General features: G+C 36.3%; 1 protein-coding gene across 6 annotated transcripts in view; it reads left to right on the top strand.

Annotated features, from left to right (window-relative positions):
• The window catches only part of CDKAL1 (CDK5 regulatory subunit associated protein 1 like 1), a 383,689-nt gene that overhangs the window by 241,932 nt on the left and 122,099 nt on the right, over nt 1–19,658 (top strand). For all 6 annotated transcript variants that reach the window (XM_069007992.1, XM_069007993.1, XM_069007996.1 and 3 more), the window contains exon 11: nt 3,360–3,505. In XM_069007992.1, the coding sequence (XP_068864093.1) occupies nt 3,360–3,505 (146 nt within the window). The remainder of the gene's footprint in view (nt 1–3,359; nt 3,506–19,658) is intronic.

Below are 19,658 nucleotides of genomic sequence, written 5' to 3'. Positions count from 1 at the left end.
AGTGGGTTATCAGGTATTTCTGTCTTGGGTTTGGTTTATGTTAATAATTTGTGTTCTGCTAAATTCACAAAGTTAATCGTTACAATCCTCAAGTACCTGCTGGGAAATCAGTTTATCAGTAGGACCTTTGATTCAAAGCACATGCAGCGCATTTTGTGTAGCTTTAGATCTAGAAAGCAAGCGAGGAAAGGAGTTCACAGTATAAAGAGCTGTTTGCAAGCTCCTCATCTCTAGGAGGAGCTTTGACTGTCCAGAACATCCCTGAAACCTGTGACCACAGCAGTGGTTAGTTAGACACAGCTGTGTTAGTGTTCCCAGATGGGTTGTGTGTGTGTTGTATGTGAATTTCTGATACACATGAGAAGCAATTTACTTTCTAAAGAATGCCAGTTCTTTTGATATGGAGTATCTTTCTGAACCAAAATGATGCAGTGGAATAGGCAATAATGTTTTTGAGCTTACAGTTGTAGCTTTTACTGTATGTGGGGACCTGTAGTGATAGTTGAAAAGTTCAGTTAATGAATGCCAGGCATTCTGTGTCCCATCAGTACAGAACCAAGGGTAATTACTTTAAATGGCAACAGTTGTGTTCCTGATTTTGAAAGTTATTGACAACAGTGATTGCAGAAAACATGTTTTCTTTCTTTCACATGGGGGATAACTGGAAGAAGCAGTTCTGATTACTCTTGTTTAACACTGGCTGTTGGACACCATTGGTTTAGTTCCTCTTACAGGAGGTGCAGTCAACAGCTCCCTCTTGGGCACATCCCCCTGAAAGAGATCAATTGTGAGACCAGCAGGATTCGGCATGTTACTGTCAGATCAGCAGCTAGTGGCTCTGGGGTTGGGTGGTTTGGTTTTTTTGAATCCTCTGGGTAGGAAAACACTTTGGAGATTTTTAGAATTTGGTTTTCACTCTTGGTACTTCACAGCAAATTTTTCAGTTTTTAAGGTGAATATGAGAAATAAAACCGACATTTTCATATAACTAGAGAATTTCTACATTTGTGACTTCAAAAATCAAAACTTTGTGGTAAAACAAGGCAGGGTTTTTTTAAATGTAATATTTCTACCTCAAACAAACAAACACAGTGAATCTGTTTGGTTTTTTGTTCTGTCAGATGTTTCTCAGCCTTATAAACGCTGGAATAAAAGAACACTTTCATATCTAGAAATTCTAGTAAATGATTTATTACTTTCAAAAAGAATTCACAAAGTGATCTCATATTGAAGAGTCTGTTACTCAGAAGATGCAAAACTTGAGAGAAGTGGCAAAGAATTTTTTTTTCGATGTTTTAGGGCGAGTTATTTTTAAAAACTTGGCAGATTCAGAAACATGGTATAAAACATGACTTTCATTCGCTCTTAAATCATAAATCTGTTTATGAAGATTGAATGAAGTACTTGGAACCAAGAGATAAGCAGAATAATAGGCTTTTGGTCCATAGATTAAGTTTCAGCTCGTATTTCCCATATTTTAGAAGCCTTTTTGATTACTGATAAGCAGAAAAATCACAAATGACTACGAAGATGCTTCATATAAATTACATTTACAAGATTTTCTAAAGCTTAAAAATAAAAAAGGAAGGTTTCCCAATTTTATGTACTTGTTCTGTACAGTTTCAATTTTGATCAAATATTCTAGCTGAACATCTACAGTTATTAAGGGCATAGGTAAGTACAGTTCCATTTGAATTGGACACAAAATTTATGTGGACGTGTGGTAGCCTTTTCTTCACTCTTTTTTCATGAAACCAGCTACCTCCAGCTTCCACTGAGAGCCAGGTTCACTGCTTGCAGCCTTTCTGTGTTTCAAATTGTGTGCCATCCATTATCAGTATGGCCATTACTGTAATGTTGAGTTTACATACCTGAGATAGACTAGCTGTTGCCTTGAATAATGTAAGCACTTCTCTTAGACATTTATGTAATAGGATCTTAGACAGAAACTTTCAAAACTGCTTCCAGAAGTGATTTGATAGAGTTTGGGTTTTGTACACATATGTTTGTCAGATGAAAAGTGAGTATCGAGAGAGTGGGGTTTTTTCTTGTTCTAAAAATCAGTGCTTTTAAAAGCTGGGTTCCTGCAAGTGAAAAGGCATGAGGAGGTCTGCCTTTTCTTTGAACAATCTGGGCCAGCCTTGTAGAAATACAGAGAGAAAATCTAGATGTGTGACTAATATTGCTGATTAATGATCTGAAAAAAAAGTTGTGAATAGTTGCATCTTAAAAACTAAATATGGCAGCAGTATGTGTTGTCAGGCAGAGTATCTGTGCCATCAGAGAAAACAGGAGAAATGGCCTGAGTGAGCCTGACTGGAGCATGCAGAATGCTCTGGCAGAAGAGCAGTGCTCAGTCCCAGTCCGTTTCCCGTATGCCCACAGCACAGGGAGAAAGGGAAGACCTTATGTGAAGACCTGGTTGTTTATGGAATATGGTTCCTTATCCAAGTTCACTTATTTGTTGCAGGACAAAGATTAACAAGCAGTATGGTACCATATTGCACACAGTCTAGATGCTGGTTGGTCTCAACTTTTAAAAATACTTGAACTTTGTTGCTTGACTGTATGTCCTTAATTGTGTAAATAGTAAAAATGAAAGAAACGGGACCACCATATTCTGTTCATTCTGTCACCTTGCCAAGCCTCAGCTGGGGGCTTGGTTTGTCTTTCATTAGGAGGTTTGTTTTTGCATTTTGCTATGGCCTTTACTTTTTTTTCTTTCTGACCTTTTGCATTTGATCAAATATATAACATTCTGTTTTTAACTCCATTTTTAAGCTGCCCCCTGATTAATTCTATTCATTTTATAGCCAAGCACTTTTAATTTCTGTCCTCTTCTCTGAAGTAACACAGGTAACATTTCAAACCAGTATTGGTGCAGGTTTGCAAATGTTGAGGTGTACCTTAATTAGCAGCTGGCCAACTTTAGGGATGCTCCAATTATAGACATTCTTTTATTAGTATCTGAGAAGTTACTTCACTCTGACAAGAAAGCAGCTAACCTTTGCCATCTTCTGAAAACAGCCACTGTCTGAATTCACCAATTTTCACAATATTTTGTCTTTAAAATTTTCTTTTAAGTGCATAATCAATACTACATAGGGAATGTGTTCCCTATCTCAGAAGAAATTCCATTTCATTTCTTTCTTCTTATTTTCTCTTAAAACAAAATTGCTTTCAGATATTTTCGCTTGTCCCTACAGTTTCAAACTGGGCTGCGGCAATTCAGTATTGTTTGGGTTTTAGAAGTATTGCTACTGCTACTTACCCCATCTATTAATTTAAATGAGTTTTTTCTATTATTTTCATAATGCTTTAAAGCTGCTTTTTTTTTTTTTCCTGTTAATAACTCTTAGGAAATGGCCAAGATTCTCAATCATCCAAGAGTATATGCTTTTCTGCACATACCAGTCCAGTCAGCCTCTGACAGTGTGCTCATGGATATGAAAAGAGAATACTGTGTGGCAGACTTCAAACAAGTTGTGGATTTCCTTAAAGAAAAGTAAGTCTACTAGTATTTGAGAAAATGATGGTGTTGGGTTTGTTGCAATGTCAAGAACATGTGTCTGAAAACACAATTATTTGCAGCTTCATCATTAAGGTATGAAAAAAAATGAGGTTCTTTAAGCTTTCAAAGTCTTTGAGTTTTCTGTAAGCCCCTTGATGTGGTTGGCCCCTTTGCTTGAGCTTTTATAAGCATCTTAAATCTCTGCATGACATGCTTTTAATTTGTCAATATATTCCTAATCTTTTTCAAATAATGCATTCTTGAATTTTTTTTTTACATAAATTACTATATATAGATTGCTTGAAGTTGGAGCTACTGAAGTTGTCTTTAATGTGGCTTTTGAGCAATGCACACTTTGTGTACTAGAAGTGATCCAGCTCCAGCAAATGTAAATGGGTTGGTTTTGTGTTTGTTTGTTTGTTCTAATAAATACTTTGTGTCCTATATCTTATGTAAATTTACTTCAATATAGTAATACTCTAATCTTGCTTATGGGACTGATGAGTTCTAGATTCATTTCAAAATTATTTCCCTTAACAACAAAGCTAATTGTGAGAAATGAAAGAATGTATCATTAATGTATTTACTTATGCTGACACCAAGATGGAAGTTACATCCACCTGCAAAGCTTTTGTAACTACAAGTAATAATTTAATATCCAAAGAAGTATTTTCTTAGCTTTTAAAAAGTTAATAGTGACATATTTTAATGGATATTTCTGCACCAATTGTCCAGAAAATATGTGTCTGGAGAATCATTTCTGACACCTTGTTTGGCTACTTTCTCTCTTTCTGCTTCCTTTGTTTGTGTGCTTGTTCAATGACTTAAGGGCGGTGGCAGTGTACCTTAGATTGCATTGTACTCTTAAATTGCGTTAAAATACTGGTACATCAACAAATTTTCATAATCATTTTCATAATCATTTTTTTTATGGTAATTGAAAAATTCAGAAGTCTAGCTATGTAAAACATGTCATCTAACAGCTGCATGGGAATTGTAATATGTAAGAAAGAAAAGCAAACTGTGACACAATAGAATCTCTTTTGCAAACTGAATGTGTAATTTATAGGACATTCCTATGCATGTAGGACAACTGATGGAAGTGGAGCTGCTTGTCTTCATACAGGTTGATTTGCATTAATTTTCCACCACAAACAATGCCCATGAATTCTTGGCACTAAATTTCATGTGACTGTGGATCAGTGTTAGTTTTTAATTAACAGATGTATTGTATTGCCACGTATCTTAAGTGGAACTGTGTCAGTTTATGTCTTAGTTGACTTGAAGCTGATTCATTATTCTCTTCACTAGTTTTAGCATTGGCAGCTATTATCATAACAGCAGCTGGATTTTCGATAACCTAGTATAGCTGGCACATGTTGGGGCATATGGGGATTTATTAAATCATTTAGCTCTTGCACACAGAAAAGAGTGAATTACTTAATACCCAAATTTAAAACAGCTGGTCACTGAGCATACAGGAATGTACGTCATACGTCTTTTTCCAGGGCTCTTTTGTAGTGAACTTAACAAGGAAGAAAACTGGTTTGAAGTCTTGATTTTAAAGAATAATAAACTTTATTTATCCTGCTTATTAAGAAACTACCAAATTATCTAGTAGTTCCTGTTAGAAAATAGTCTCCAGATATTAAGATGGAAAATTCTTTGTACCGTATGGCAGCAGGATAGAGAACCTATGCAAGGCAGAGAAAATGTTTTGGATATTTGAACATGTGCTCATCTGTAAAATGAAAGGTTTTCTTCTTTGTGCTTAGGAGGATAGAGTCTTCATTTGTAGACTTTACTCTTGTGACAACAGCTGGCTATTACATTCCCATATAGATATTCCCATAAAGATCTCAGCACAAAATTTGCCAGAACTTAACATGGCTGCAGACAACTCCAGAGCCTAGAGCCAGAATAGCTAAAATTAAATATGTGTTTAAACTACTTTAATAGCCAAAAGGAATTATTTCTATCTCCCATTTACCAAAAAGGTAAAATAAACCAAAATTAGAACCCCCTATATTTCCTTTATTGCCGGGGCCATAAAGTCATCTAGAAGCTTCCTACACAAAATGTACAAGGACTTATCAGTAGATTCCAAATGTCACCTTTGCCTCTAGAATGTGACATCTGCTCTGATAGTAACTTCACCCAAAGTTTTAGTAAATCAATAATTATATAGGCTGACCTGCTGAAGAAGTAAAGCCACACATCAAGGAATGTTAGGGTTTTCAGTTAAGTGTTTAATAACTTGCATTCAAACATCTAAGCACATAAAAATTAACTACAGCAAGTAAAAATGAAAGGAAAAAGGAAAAGAAACAGCCATGTCATAATTTTTGTTTTGGAACCCCAAAGATATACCAAGTGATTTCTGAATCTTTTTCTCAATCAGGTCAACAAAACACTCTGGGGCTTTTTTCTCCAAGGAGAAAAAAAATGCTTTGCCTTTCTCTGGTGAGCCATGAGTGACTGAAGAGGTATCTTCTTCAGAGTGGGGATTTATTTATATCCTGCTAAGTACTGAATACCTTATAGAGAAGCTAGATTTCTCCAAGAGTACTCCAGAGTACTCTTTATATTGAAACTCACTTTTTAAAAAGAATGGACCATTCTTGACACTCTGTATCTGTGAAGTTAGAAACGTCACGTTTTTCGTCTTTTTGAGGACTCTCTGCAGACATGAGCAATAGAAATGAACTTTAAAAATTAGTATTGATATTCTAGTGCTGGCTTTTGATATGCAACTCCTTGTATTTCAGAGTCACTCTCTCCAGCCAGGTGACAACATTTTTGGTTTATTATGAAGATCAATAGCAAAATGCATAGAATATAAAGCAAGAAAGGCAAATCCATTAGACTGTGAAAAACTGAAGTACAGAAGGCTTGTTTTATTCTTTTTTACAGAAATTCCTTCTGTCATGTTTTGCACTTCTTCGCACAGAAATTTCAGTAAATTCGAATATTTAGGAAAATACTGTTGAGCAGTTGCTACATCAGTCTACATATATCTGGAGATCTAATATGTATAAATAGATATAGAGAGAGATATAGATGTATTTACTGAGAATTTATTTGTGAGCTGTTCTAGAGAGCAACAGCATAAAGTGAGAATGTATTGATTAATGTAGGAGGTGTACACAGTCTGTAGGGACTAAGGACTAGTGTCCTGGTCTGTGGTCTCCGGGGACTAATACAGTAGTCTGCAGGCACTATTCACAAGACTCATTCCTGCATGAGGTATCAGTTTCAGTGTGTTTGCAACTAAATACAGGACTTCTAGAAATTGCTGCTAAGTAAATTTAATCCAGAGACCAATTTAGTCTTATATCAGAAAATCTTCATTTTGGTGTCATTATATCAAAATGTGAGTTGTTTTTCAATGATCTCAACTTTCAAGATTCAGCATAGATTATATTTCTGAAAGGTGGTGTTTGTAGTTGCAAAAAGAGCAAGACAGCTTTAATTATCTTGAAGTTTTGAAACTTAATCCCCTGAAATTTACTTTTGAAGATAAAAGCAAACAATTTCTATTTTAGTTAAAGAAACCTGAGATCTGAATGTCACATTCTATAATTGCTTGAATAATCAGCAATATGAATATATACCCATGAAAAAGTCCTTAGACTGGTAATGTGTTTTCCAAATGTCACTTGCTTTTGTTGCCCAGACTATATTCTCTCACCCTTTTGGTTTGTGAAATGATTATGATGTTCATCAAAGTTAATATTCATCTTTCCTACTGCTGCTTGATAAGAGAGTGGTAAACCCAAAATCTAGACAAATAAAAAAGTAGGGAAATTTAGAGCTAGACTGAAATACTATACCTTTCTGTTTTGGAGAACGGTGTAATGCTGAGGAAAAGCTGGGTTTGCCTCCCAGTTTTTGTTTGTGTTCTGAGATAGAAGCATACCATTAATTGTAGGTGGCTGCTGCTGTTCATTTGAGACTGTCTCATAATTCAGAGTGGAAACATTGGAGCTTTCCAATATCATCAGAACGACAGCAAATTTGGGCTGCCAGAGAAGAAGACACAGCTCTGTCAGGCAGAAAGTTCTGGGGTTTCTTTTTATTGGTTCTCCCTTTTCCATTAAAATCAGACCTACTTGAAGGCCTCTCCAAGCCTCCCTTACTTTTAGTTGTAACCAAGCCTTGCTTTTTCAGCATATGTAGATACATAATTACATGCAGCTGGAAAAAGGCAGTAAAGGACCTAAACTAGGAAATGTGTGCAGTGGAAAACAAATCACAAACTTGGAAGGAAATTAATCATTCAAGTGCAAAGTCAAGACCTAACTGCCTTGTCCGAGGAAACTAGAGATACTGTCCAAATTGAGAGGAGGTGTTACAGAGTCCTTCTGGGACAGCTGGCTTCAGGGAGGCTCCCTGCTTCCCTGTTGCTTTCCCAGGAGTTAAGCTGACAAATGGTAGCTTCAGCAGCTTCCTAGGTCACTCTTAGGGGTTTGGGGAGGCTCAACAGTTACTGTGCTGTGTTTCTTTTGATCTGCCCTTACTTTGTCTCTTTTGTTGCAGTGGTAACCAGGCTGCATGTGCTTGGGCCTTAGTCAGGCTGCTTCAGGGTGGAATAGCATGGTTGGGAGCAAAGTGGACCCTGGTGCTTTCTCCTCCTAGTCACAGTAGTTTTTACAGCAGTAGTTGTGTGTCTGAATGGAACTTTTCACAGTCTACTTTCTCAATACAGTTTAGTCCAGTATGTTTCAGTATGGCTGCTCTTGCCTTTCTGAACAATCTTACAAGCTATAATTTTTTTCCCAGGTTCCAGTCTTCCATTGTGACTTTTTTTTATTCTTGACATCTTAACACATACCATGAGGGCTTATGTGAACAATCAGCTGGTTATCATTGTCTCCTTCTGTATGTGTTGTGTGAGTGTCTTACCATTCTGAAGTCTTCAGCTTAAAAATTGTCTCTATTTTATAATAGCCAGTTTTGACTGAAATAATGTACAGGGAACAAACATCTTCCCAAAAGCTTGTTCCCAAATACTATTATTTGGATGACCAAGGAAATTCCAAACACTAGAAACTTGTAACTGTAAATAATTTTGTTGTGAAAGATGTCCATATAGTAAGCTCCTGAATATTGCTAAGTTCACATGGGAAGATAAACAGCTAAATGAGTCATCCTCAAATTTGCAGCTGCTTCAGACAACCTGCAGTTTTAAAGCTATCCCAAGCCTAGTGGCAGTAGTATTGTCTTCATCACATTATCATGACACTTACTGAAACTAGAATTGGAAGGCAATGAGAAGAAGGATTTTAAAATAACCCTTTACTATTTTTATATACCTTTTTCTACTCACTTTCAAAATGCAGGTAATTATGAAGTAGACTATATCAACTCCTGCACTTTTTTTCAATGTGAATGTGTTTCATTTTCTTTCTCAAAATGCACTTTTGTTTCTCAGAGAGAGATGTTGTTGAGCTCATTTTGCAGACATGCAAACTGTGTCCCTAACAAACCTTGACAAGTCTTTCAGGTTTGGGCTTTTTTTTAAGGGGTTTTAGCACATCTGTTCTGTCAGTCTGACTACTGCAAATGTCATCTGTTTAAAATCCGTATGACGTTCTCTTCTAAGAAATTGCTGAGTGTATTTGGTACTTATCTGTAATTTTATACCTCAGTCTCTAGACTCTTCTCCCTACTCTGTCTCTTGTCTGCTCTTGGAGTCTGAACTAATCACTTTACCAAACATATCTTTTTTTTTTTTTTTTTTTTTAATGTTTTAAATTAATTGAGTGCCTTTAAAAGGTATTGAATTAGCACCAAAAACTAAAATGTAGGTGTTTTTCACCACAGCCCAAAGGTACATTCAAGTTTGTGTCTAGGCTTGACCCTAGTGCTTCATGGTGTAGCTTTTGATGGACAAGCTCCTTTTTGTCACAGGATTAGTTGTCTTTAGTTGTCTTGAAATTTAAATTTGGATTCTGCTAAGTTTATAACCCTTCCTGCCCTGCATTTGATTCACAAGGTCTTGGAAAGAGCTATAAGTAGATGAGAGGTTTCAAAGGTGCTGAACACTTGCAATCCATTAATTTCATTAGGATATTTTGAACATCAGCATTCAGCAACCTACATTTCAGAAGTGTGTTTTACTTTAGAACTGCCTGTGGAGTGACAAGCGTTAGGTATTTCAGGATAGCTTTTTTTTTTTTTTTTACTGGAACATGACTTCAACCACGCTAAATGTTGTTTTAGGAGGGCGGTCTTTCTATTTTGGCCTGTACAGCACTTTGCCCTTTCTCAGCTAATGCTCCTGCGCCCTTACTTTTTAGCAAGGAGATATACCTTTCCTAGAGGGGAAATGGAAGGAGGGAAGGAAATATCTGCATCTTCTTAATCTTTGTCTTCACTGTCCTACAGATTGTTGAATCAGGTTTCAGTCAGTTCACGGAGAGACCTCTTTACTGCCATGGTTCACAGGATTCGATATTTTGCCTCTTCATAAATAACTAGTCACCATTTGCTGGCCATAGTTTTTCATGGCAAATGCATTAAAGATACTGCAGTCTTCTGGGCTGTTGGCTCATAGTTATTCCATTGTTTGTGCATCTTGTCAGAATGTTGTTCATGTGTGAGGATGTACACATAAGAATACGGAAGTCCAAAGCGCGTCATGTGATGCAATGTTAACATAAAGTAATTCTAAATTTACAGACTACTTTGAAGATAGTTGACACTAAATGTAACTTCAACCTGTTTATTTTTGGGGAAGATACTGTATAGGAAACTATGATTTCAAAATTTCTTTATGCTCTGTCATTTTTTATATGAAGTTTCTTTGGATTCTGGAGCAGTTTGGGTCAGGATACTGACCTGTTTAAGCAGGATGTGCATGGTGCTCCCATTTTGCAACATCTTCTTCTAAATAATATGCATTTTTCTGGAGGTAAGAGAATCATTATGAGAGGATTAGTTTGGGGTTTTTTCCTCCTGGTTCTCCTTTTACTATTCCACTCACATAGTAAGAACTGGAGGGTGAAGCCTGGGAAATAAAGTGCCCAGGATGAGCACAGCTTGCTGAGTGCAGACTTAGTGGGCACACAGGGCATTTGCAGTTCAAATCCTTTGAGGTCACAACACTGTGATGCTCTGCTTTGGCCAAAATTTGGAGGAATCATTTTTTGAATGATTGCTGGAAAGAAGAGATATGTGCCCTTATTAAATGTAAAAGCAATTTAATCTGATTATTATACTTGGCTTATAAACTGGCTTACTCTTTTTACTAAATATAAGTGGTGAAGTTGCTTGGAGTGATACTTTCTGTACACAGTTACGGTTAGGCTTGCCTTTTTCTGGGCAGCCTCATCTGCAGTTTTCTTCTGTAAAATCCTAATGTGGGAGTATTGTTAGATGATAGAGTAGAAATTAGTAAAGTACATCCAATTTAGTTTCTTAAATGTAGCAAGATGGTATCTTTTTTCCCTTTTTTCTTTTCCCCCTGAAGGTACGAGAATGTGTTCTTTGGAAGTAATGATATAAAATCTGTAGTAAGGATATAAGGAAGGAATTGTAAGCATCATGCAGTAGTGGAAATAAGTCTTAAATCATTTAATATTTATGAGTTTAAATGCTTGTTTGTACTTACTGGGATACTGTATTTCTCTAGCGTTTTAAACAAAATAACTAAAATCACTTTGTTTTTTTTTTCTTAATAAACATTTTCATTGTGTTTCACTGTCTTGAAACACAGAACTTAAAACCCGGTGAGGGGAGTCTAATTTGTTTTTAAAACAATAACTTTAATTCATGTCAATTTGCTTAATAGCAGATTGATTTGGTGTGTAATTCTCAGTTTTAATTTGCTCCTGAGCTTTTAAGCATATCCAAACATATATTAAGATGCATAAGTATTTTTGGTAGCAAATAAGTATGCATATAAATCCAAGATACTTGTACACCTTATAGTGCTCAGATGTGCATCAGAAAATTCTGATGATGGTATTAAATTTTCATATTTGATACATTTAAGAAAAGTATTTGTTCATTTCAGTGCATAAATTTTTCAGATTTTTGGCATAATACCGGGTAATAAATTCATTTTGTAAGCCATGTTATTCTGATAATGTACGACAATGTGGCACAAAGGAGTTTTTGATTAAGGTAGTAGTTGGCCAGCTGATGATGGCTGTTTGAATCCACATTTGTGTCGAACTTCCAGGGAAAATAAGTCGAAAAGGATGAAGAAATAAAAAAGGCAATGCTTCTATAACCTTTAATGGTTATTTTCTTTAAACACAAACTGCTTAAATGAAGAAAACTAGGAAATGGAAACATGCAAAACCTTTTAAACCTCTTAAAAAGTGTAGCTATCCAATTAAAACACTGTTGCCTTCAAGAGGCATGATAATTCTGCTACCCAGAAGTTTTGTCTGTACATCCATTTGGGGACAGTGATACAGATTACTTCGGCTAAGCTCAGTTTTGTGTTCATGGGCATCTTACATTGGTCTGTGTATTGTACTCGAGAGTTGATGATTCTTTTTAATGAGAATCAAATTTATAGTTGTAAACTTTGTATTATGTGGCAAATTAATCACAGACCTGAAATCTTAAAAGGTTTGTGCATAAGAGTAGCGACTATAACAGATGAAAGTTTATTTTCCACAGCTGAACCACTTATCTCATGCATTTGTAATTATTTTTGTCTTTCTATTTTGCTTCTCATCATTATGTAGAATGCTCATTTTGTTTAGTAGGAGTAATTGACAAAGTACAGCTGTTAAATTGTTTCATAACAGGAGGACAGTATTGCAAATATGGTTATATGTAAAGGCACAAGAAGCATGTAAATTCTTCTCAATCCACCTACTGGAAAATTGTAATTCAGATGCAAGTTCAAGATGGAAAATGTTAGTGTGTCCAAACACCTTTCACATAGGAGAAATAAAGCTAGAGTGGCTGATTGTAAGCCATTTTGTCTTGAATCTGGAGCAAATATTTATTGGCAAAACCCAGAGGCCATAGAAATGAATTGTCTTATGGTTTGCTGTGTCAGATGCCTCCCTGGCTGGCCTCTGGAGGAGCCGTGGCCCTTAAAAGGAGAGGCAACTCTGAGATCAGAACACAATTCCATACAGACTTGCAGTCAGCTCTGGGGTAATACCTTTTGGACATTACAAACCCCGACAGATTTGAACCAGTCTTCTATGAAAAGCTTTGTATTAAAGAAAAATACTGATCTATCTGAGCTATTTATCTCCCTTAAAGGATTTTTGTTAAAACAACTTCAACATAAACCTTGAACTTACTACAGAAGTGGTAAATGCACCTGAAAAATGGGTCATGTGGTCAATCATAGCTGCTGAATTTCTGTGTGTGTGTGTGTGTGTCAGTGTCCCAGAGTTATTTTTTAGCCACTGTGCTTGGTGAAGGGAAATCTACTCTCTGTCACATACTGGCTGTATCCCGGACTCTGCAGAGTGAGAGCGGCAGGGAGATGGACTGTATGGTTCAGGTTTGAGCAATAGACTGCCATGATTTTTCCATTGCAGTGGGATGACCACTCCCACACTGCTTACTTAAGGTTTGGGGAGTACCTGACTCACATACTTAATCCTAGAAATGGCTAAGGCAGCCAGCTGGACTCCCAGCTGTGACCAGGGAAGTATTTTTTCCATGTAGCACACTCCACCTCTGCAGCATCCCCCACTACCACAATCTTGCCACACTAACCCGATACACTTTTCCATGGGAAAACAAAGAGTCCTTATTGCCATTTATTAAAACTTAGGGAACAGAACAGTGCTTTGCCGGAGTATTTCAGAGTGATGTACAAAAAGAAGTTGTACAAAGTCCTAGTTGTCTGGTTTTTGTCTTTAAAAATGTTAAAATTTTATATAAAAGATCAGATGTGATTGTGTTAAGATTTACATTCCTGCTTTGTTTATGTCTTAAATATCATATGGAGTTAATGGCAATAAATCATAACGTGCTTTTCTGCTGCTGGTTACCTTAGATCATTTAGTTATATTTTCTACAGAATGCAAGTTTGTGAGGTATTTTGAGAGTTTTCATCATTACAAGAATAGCAGAAGCTGGAGTCTGTCTCTTAACGTATGTTTTCACAAAATACAGCTTTTACTTGACAGCATTTAAGTGAAGTACAGTAATTATGACATTAAGTGATGAGATAATATTTCTGTGTTTTCATTAATAATGCAAATAAACATATTTTTTTCTTAAAGCAAATGTTCAAATAATTCTTAAGAACAAAAAATTGTTTTGTTGATTGAACTAAATGTGCATTCAAACAGTGATTATGCTTATACAGCTACAATGGCTGGGGATTTTTAATTCTGTTTTTGTAATGTAGCATCTCTATGGGATATGCTCCCATCCCATGCATAGAGTTTGCACAGAAATTAATTGTTCCTTCCATTAGACTTCTGATTAACTCTGAGCATCCTCCTTTCACTTTTTAACCCTGTCACAAAAGCTTGTTTCACATTCAGTTTAAATCCTCTTCTAATACTCTTGATGAATTTTTGGTATTAATTTATTCTTTCATTTTAAACTTCTGTCCTGAGGTTTTTCCTCTGATTTGCTGTTTTGGGGTTTTTTTCCCCCAAAACAAGAATGTATTTAATGACCTAAGCTAGAAACTCGCAATGGCATCCTCGGAGTATTTACTTCCTAAATTCAGTGTGTTGTTTTGTCAAGGAAATCACTCACAGTTCTCAATTACTCCAGTAGCACCTGCGTCATCTCCACAGAAAGCCAGACTTGAAGGCTTGGTGAGGCGCAACCTCAGGGTGCAAGAGTGTGTGTTCTCCTTGTACAACTTTCTGCCAAGTTCTGAAACCTGAAGCAGGCCCAAAGAAATGTTTTTGCTGTGGGAAAAGGTGCCTTTGCAAGTTTGATAGATGCTTGTAGCCCAGGGTTATACTGAGATGCCATTGCTGCGCCTTGCAGGCTGCCACAGTTAATGAAAAGTTACCTTTATCACCAAAACAAGTTTGTTCTGGAATTATTAGCTGTGATTCTGGAGCACAGGATTTTAAAGTCCTACAGCTTTCTATCTACATTTGCACATGTACAATGGATTTTAGGCGTTTCATTATTTCTTGGGAGTTCACTACCATCCTTGTCTGGGAAAATAGCGTGCTTTTTAGCTAGAAGGAAAAAGGGATTTGAGCTCTAATCATTGATTCTCTTTTTGTTCCTGTTTTCCTTAAAGGCATGGTAGCCCACGTAGCATTTCTGAAGTCCTTTTCCAAGGTGATATCCAACATTCAGTTATTTTAGGAAAGTCGGTATGCCTTGCTTTTCTCCTTAAACCTCCTTTACAGATGCTTATTTTGTATCCTGCCTGCATTTTACTTTCTGTGTTAGGGGAGAACCCTAAAGAGCAATCCCTGAAGATCTTGTATCTGGTGATGAAGAGTTCAGGCAGGTTAGCAGTTTCCTCAGGCTCTCACAGTAGATGAGAGGAATGTTACAAAGTCGTGAATAGGGTTCATCTGCTGCTTCTTTAATAGCTCCTTCAGTTAAACCTCACACAATTGCGCTCTGCATCATACCTTTGTATTTTTTGTATTTTTTATATGTGAAGTGGACATTTGAAACCACTTACATCTTTGCTAAGTGCTACCATGCTGAGGAGACTGCCTAGCAAAAAGCTGCTCTCCTTCAGTCTTGGTTCATTTAGAGACACAATTTGCCTTTCTTCAGATTTTCTATACGTTCGTATTATTTGCAGTGACTGCAGGAGTCCATCTGAAGAAGAGAGATTATTTACTTGCCCATAACAGATTTTACTTTGGGATATGTTATCTATGCATTTAGCCCTTCCATTTAGCTGTGTTCTTCGGTTAGGTCCAGTCAGTGGACTCTGAGGTGATCTGAGCCTCATCCTGTCATTACATGAACTACTGGCTGAAAGATGCAGGCCTCAAGGATGTTTGGATACTGCTGACATAAAACACATCATAGTTCAGTGCTTGCATAGGCCACCACGTGATTACATGTAGGTAACTTATCTTCTCTGATGTGGTCTGTAGGTAGGTAACTGGTCTTTGCCTTCTCCTTGGAATATTTCTGCTCTGTTATGTTTTGTTAATGGCAAGACAAATGCCAAAGAGATTGTTTTATTGGTACTGTTTTCAAGATTGAGTTTTTCCCTAAAGGAAGAAATACTAACATTTACACATATTAGGCTGAAAAGTGGGGTATGTTCTAGCAGAAAATACAAGTGTCCTGAAAGTGAGAACTGTAAAATGTAATAAATATTTTCAAATGTTGTTTTTTTTCTGATAAGATAAAAACCTTTAGTGAGATTCTTAACTACTATGTCTTCTACTTAGCTGATAAAAAATCCCAACCGACTGAAACTCCTGGAACTTCAGTGCTGGCACTGAAACTGAAGGAAGGGAGAGGTATTGTGAATTATAAAGACTTGGAATAGATCACAGAGAATGAAATATTTTTCATTAATGGACTCAGAGGTTAAATCAATAAATAATTTCTGAAGTTATTCCATGTTTTTCTGCCTACTTCAAACATGTCTGAAATTCCCACCCACATGAAATAAGCATTTTTGGAATGCTGTTACATAGGTGGTAGTTTTGCATCAGTTTCTCAATATTCTCTCTGTAATAAATGAGCTTAAATTGTTTGAGACACAGCTTGTTTCATCCTTAATGATCCTAATTTGCTGCTTCCTTTGTGCCCCCTATTATACCATGCCTTCTCCTTTTATCAAGGTTGAAAAGCCAGTGTCTGTGTTAGGCCCAACAAGTTACACCCAGACATTGGATTTCAGCTTGGGAATTTAGTTTTTGCACCAGCCTTGTGGATCTTGCTGCCTAAGAATTCTTTGTATCTTGTGCTGGTATTGCAGACCCAAAAGGGCACTGTTGTGCCTGGCAGGCGTTTGACAGGCTTTCCAAGTTCTTTAACTGATGCCCAAAGGCTATTGTGGAACATTATGTGATTTGATAAAATTGATTTCAGTGATGTGGTCTGAATGCACAAACTGCTGTTCCCGCTGAATTGATTAGATTCCGTTTTTGCATTCTACTCCCTCTGTATCATACTTCACTTATTTTATAAAATTATTCATTACATTTAAGTAGACTTTTAACAGGAAGAGTTCACGGTAACTATTAAATTCAAACTTGTGTTCAGCTTGTAAAATTGAGTAGTTATAGCCACCTTATTCCATTAATTTGAGACATTTTTCAGTTCTCTCTGTATTGATTTGATTTAATTCTGTGGCTTTAGCCTGCTCCAGAAGTTTGTCAGCTTTTGGGGAGGTCTTTTCCCCTGCAATTGTAATATGATTCTCTGGTTAGATTGTTGGGAACCTCAGAAAAAGCACTTTTTTTCATCTCTGTTAGTCTAACTATCAAGATACTCTCTCTTTGTTTCTATACTCGTCTTTTTAGTGACAAAAGTTTTCAATTTTTTCCTTTCTAGAACTATTAGATTTAATATTCCTGTCTGAGGACATCACTGATGTCCTTTCATAATGATGCTTTTGAAGGTTTTCAGTTCTCTTCCATCTCTTTCTAAAGTATTGCTGTTTTGACTTTTACCCACTCTTTGGGGACTTCCTGAAGTTTATCATTTCCCTTGATATAAGACTGGTGCTAGTTCTCGAGCAGTTGCCTTGCTCCATCCCGATTCTTACTTTGTTTTCAATAGTAACTCTCCTGCCTAATTTACTAATTGTGGGGGCCTCAGAGACTCTGTCTGGGTTCTGGGACTTCATGTGCAAGGTCTTTCTGTCTTACCATGTCAAGATACAAGAAAATCTGTTTCCCTTAATCTTCAGATGTTACTCCTGTGCTTTGAATCAGGTTGCTAAACCCAGCTGGTACTGATCCTATCGCTTACCTAATTACATATATTCATACGTGAGAAAGAAGTTATTCCTCTCAGTTACATCTTTATTCATCTTCTACTGCTATTAAATTTACCTGAAACCTTATTCCCTAAATGCAATTTTCATACATTACCTATCCAATGTTAATGGTTCAGTGATGCCAAAGAGCTTTAGTTGCCATAATTGGAATGCTGTCATATCTTTGAATTCTTCATAAAACATACTTTAAATTTTGTCTTTGATGATTCTTCAGTGATAATGGCATATTTTAGATTTTGTGCTAATTCTCTTTTAATTTTCAGTCACTGGCAGGTCAAATCAGGTAGCTACTCACGACACAAAGTTGCCTTAATTATTTCTCCACAGTATGAGTTTGTTCACTTTGAAAGCTTCATTTTCTGGCTATTTTACTTCTTTACAGTGTGGAAACACATTTACACTGTGTGTGCTCCCCAGCGTAACAGAGGACAGAATATTTCAGGTGTCCGCCTTCCGGCCTTCTGTTTGAATATCTGGGGTTTCATTACCTTTTCTAAACTTCTGAATTTTATTTGGACTTCATGAGTAGCTTTGCTATTATTATTTACTAATACCTCTTCTTATATTGACGTGCATTATTCCTTTTACATTTGTCTGAATTTTTTTTTAAATTTCCCACTTAGTAACCCTGCCTTTAGGCAGCAAAGCTACTGCTTGAATGGCTTTTAAGATTTGTGGCTGTGTACAACTTGTCAAAGTCCTCCAAAAAAAAAGGCACCTGAACTTATACACATTTAACACTCCTTTGTTTTGCTCAAAGCTTTTGAGTGTGACAAAATGCACTGATATGGTAAGCTATCCTAATTGTAATTTTTAAGGCATCTGCAACTTAGTGACACACTGAAAGTGAAGTAGTTGACTGAACTGAACAGAGAGAAATGGATAAGAGCTTCCCTGAGGCAACAGCATCTATTGATTTTGTATTGCTTTAACTTTGTCATTGGCAAGCTAACAGTCTACATTTAAAATATCATCTTTTTCTTTTTCTGATTTTGCTTCTGATGTCCCATATGTGTAGCTTGGTGTGGATGTATGAATCTGAACATCCTTCAAAACTTTTGAGAGAATGCAAGTATTAATTACTTCTGTTGACCAGAATATTCTCAACTGATTTTGTCTTTAACAAAGAAATGTTCTTAAATTACTGGGAATTCTAGACAAAGCAAGCTGCTACCAAAATGTTACGAACATTGAGTGTGTAAGAACCTGGCTGGTTGAGGCCATCTTTCTGAGAGGTTAACTAGGATATTTTAGAGGTGTTTTGCTGGTGATTTTGCTTTTTCTGCCCAGTGTCCTCAGCTACATAAGCAGACTAAGCCTGTTCTTCCACTTGGAAGAGAAGCCACAGTGTTTTGCTTTAAATTAGATTTTATTAACTGATACATAAATTAATATTTTATTTCTATGGGCCAATCCTGTAAAATCTCTTGTGTTCTGAACTGACCTGCTGTTCGGGTATACCTGAGAACAAAACAGCTACTTCTCACAGCTATTCTCCTACCTTCCAGTTAGCCAAGTGAACTGTGGTTGCTCATAAAGATGGATATTATTGCGGGTGTGATTTCTTTAAATTCAGATTGTTATCAGAGCATGTCATGAATGGGATGAGACAGTGCTCTTACAGACAGTGTTTTATGCTATCACTCCAGTGATGCCCATTATCTTAATAGTTATGTCCAGTTCTTTCTCTATATTGTTTCATATATATTTTTACATAAATGAATGAATGAATAATTGTTTATACATGCCATTTCAAATATTTACTTCATAATTTCTTTAAATTTATTATTGCAAGGTAAATTCTCTGTTTTCCAGTGATCCAGGTTATATTGCATTATGTTGATTGAAGTATGATTATAATGAAATATAATTAACTTTATCTTATCACACTTTAATTAGTAAAGCACACTGGATTTCTTTGAAGTTAAGCTCATGGGTTTTGGGTTAATAAGGAAATAGCATTGCTTGTGAGTCTGGAGTGTTAGCTCTGAAAATGTAATTCTGAAGCTGTATAGGTGTTGTGTTCTGAGTATATCCCAATCCTTGTGTCACACTTTGGTCCGAAGTGTTAAGACCATATAGTCACTTTTGCCAGTGGATCATGAAATAAAAATTAAAAACTTCGAAGTTACACAATAGCAGCTTTCAATCTTTATGGAATAGGGAAGATATTATTGGAATTTTGAGCCAAATACTACACTTGCTCTGAGGAAATTTATTATTATTTTTCAAATTTGCTTTTTATGCTGTTGA

This window comes from Aphelocoma coerulescens, chromosome 2 (assembly GCF_041296385.1).
Source record: "Aphelocoma coerulescens isolate FSJ_1873_10779 chromosome 2, UR_Acoe_1.0, whole genome shotgun sequence".
In the NCBI taxonomy this organism is placed as follows: Eukaryota; Metazoa; Chordata; class Aves; order Passeriformes; family Corvidae; genus Aphelocoma; species Aphelocoma coerulescens.
Note: the sequence above shows the minus strand (reverse complement) of the source record. Positions and strands in the feature narration are given on the sequence as shown.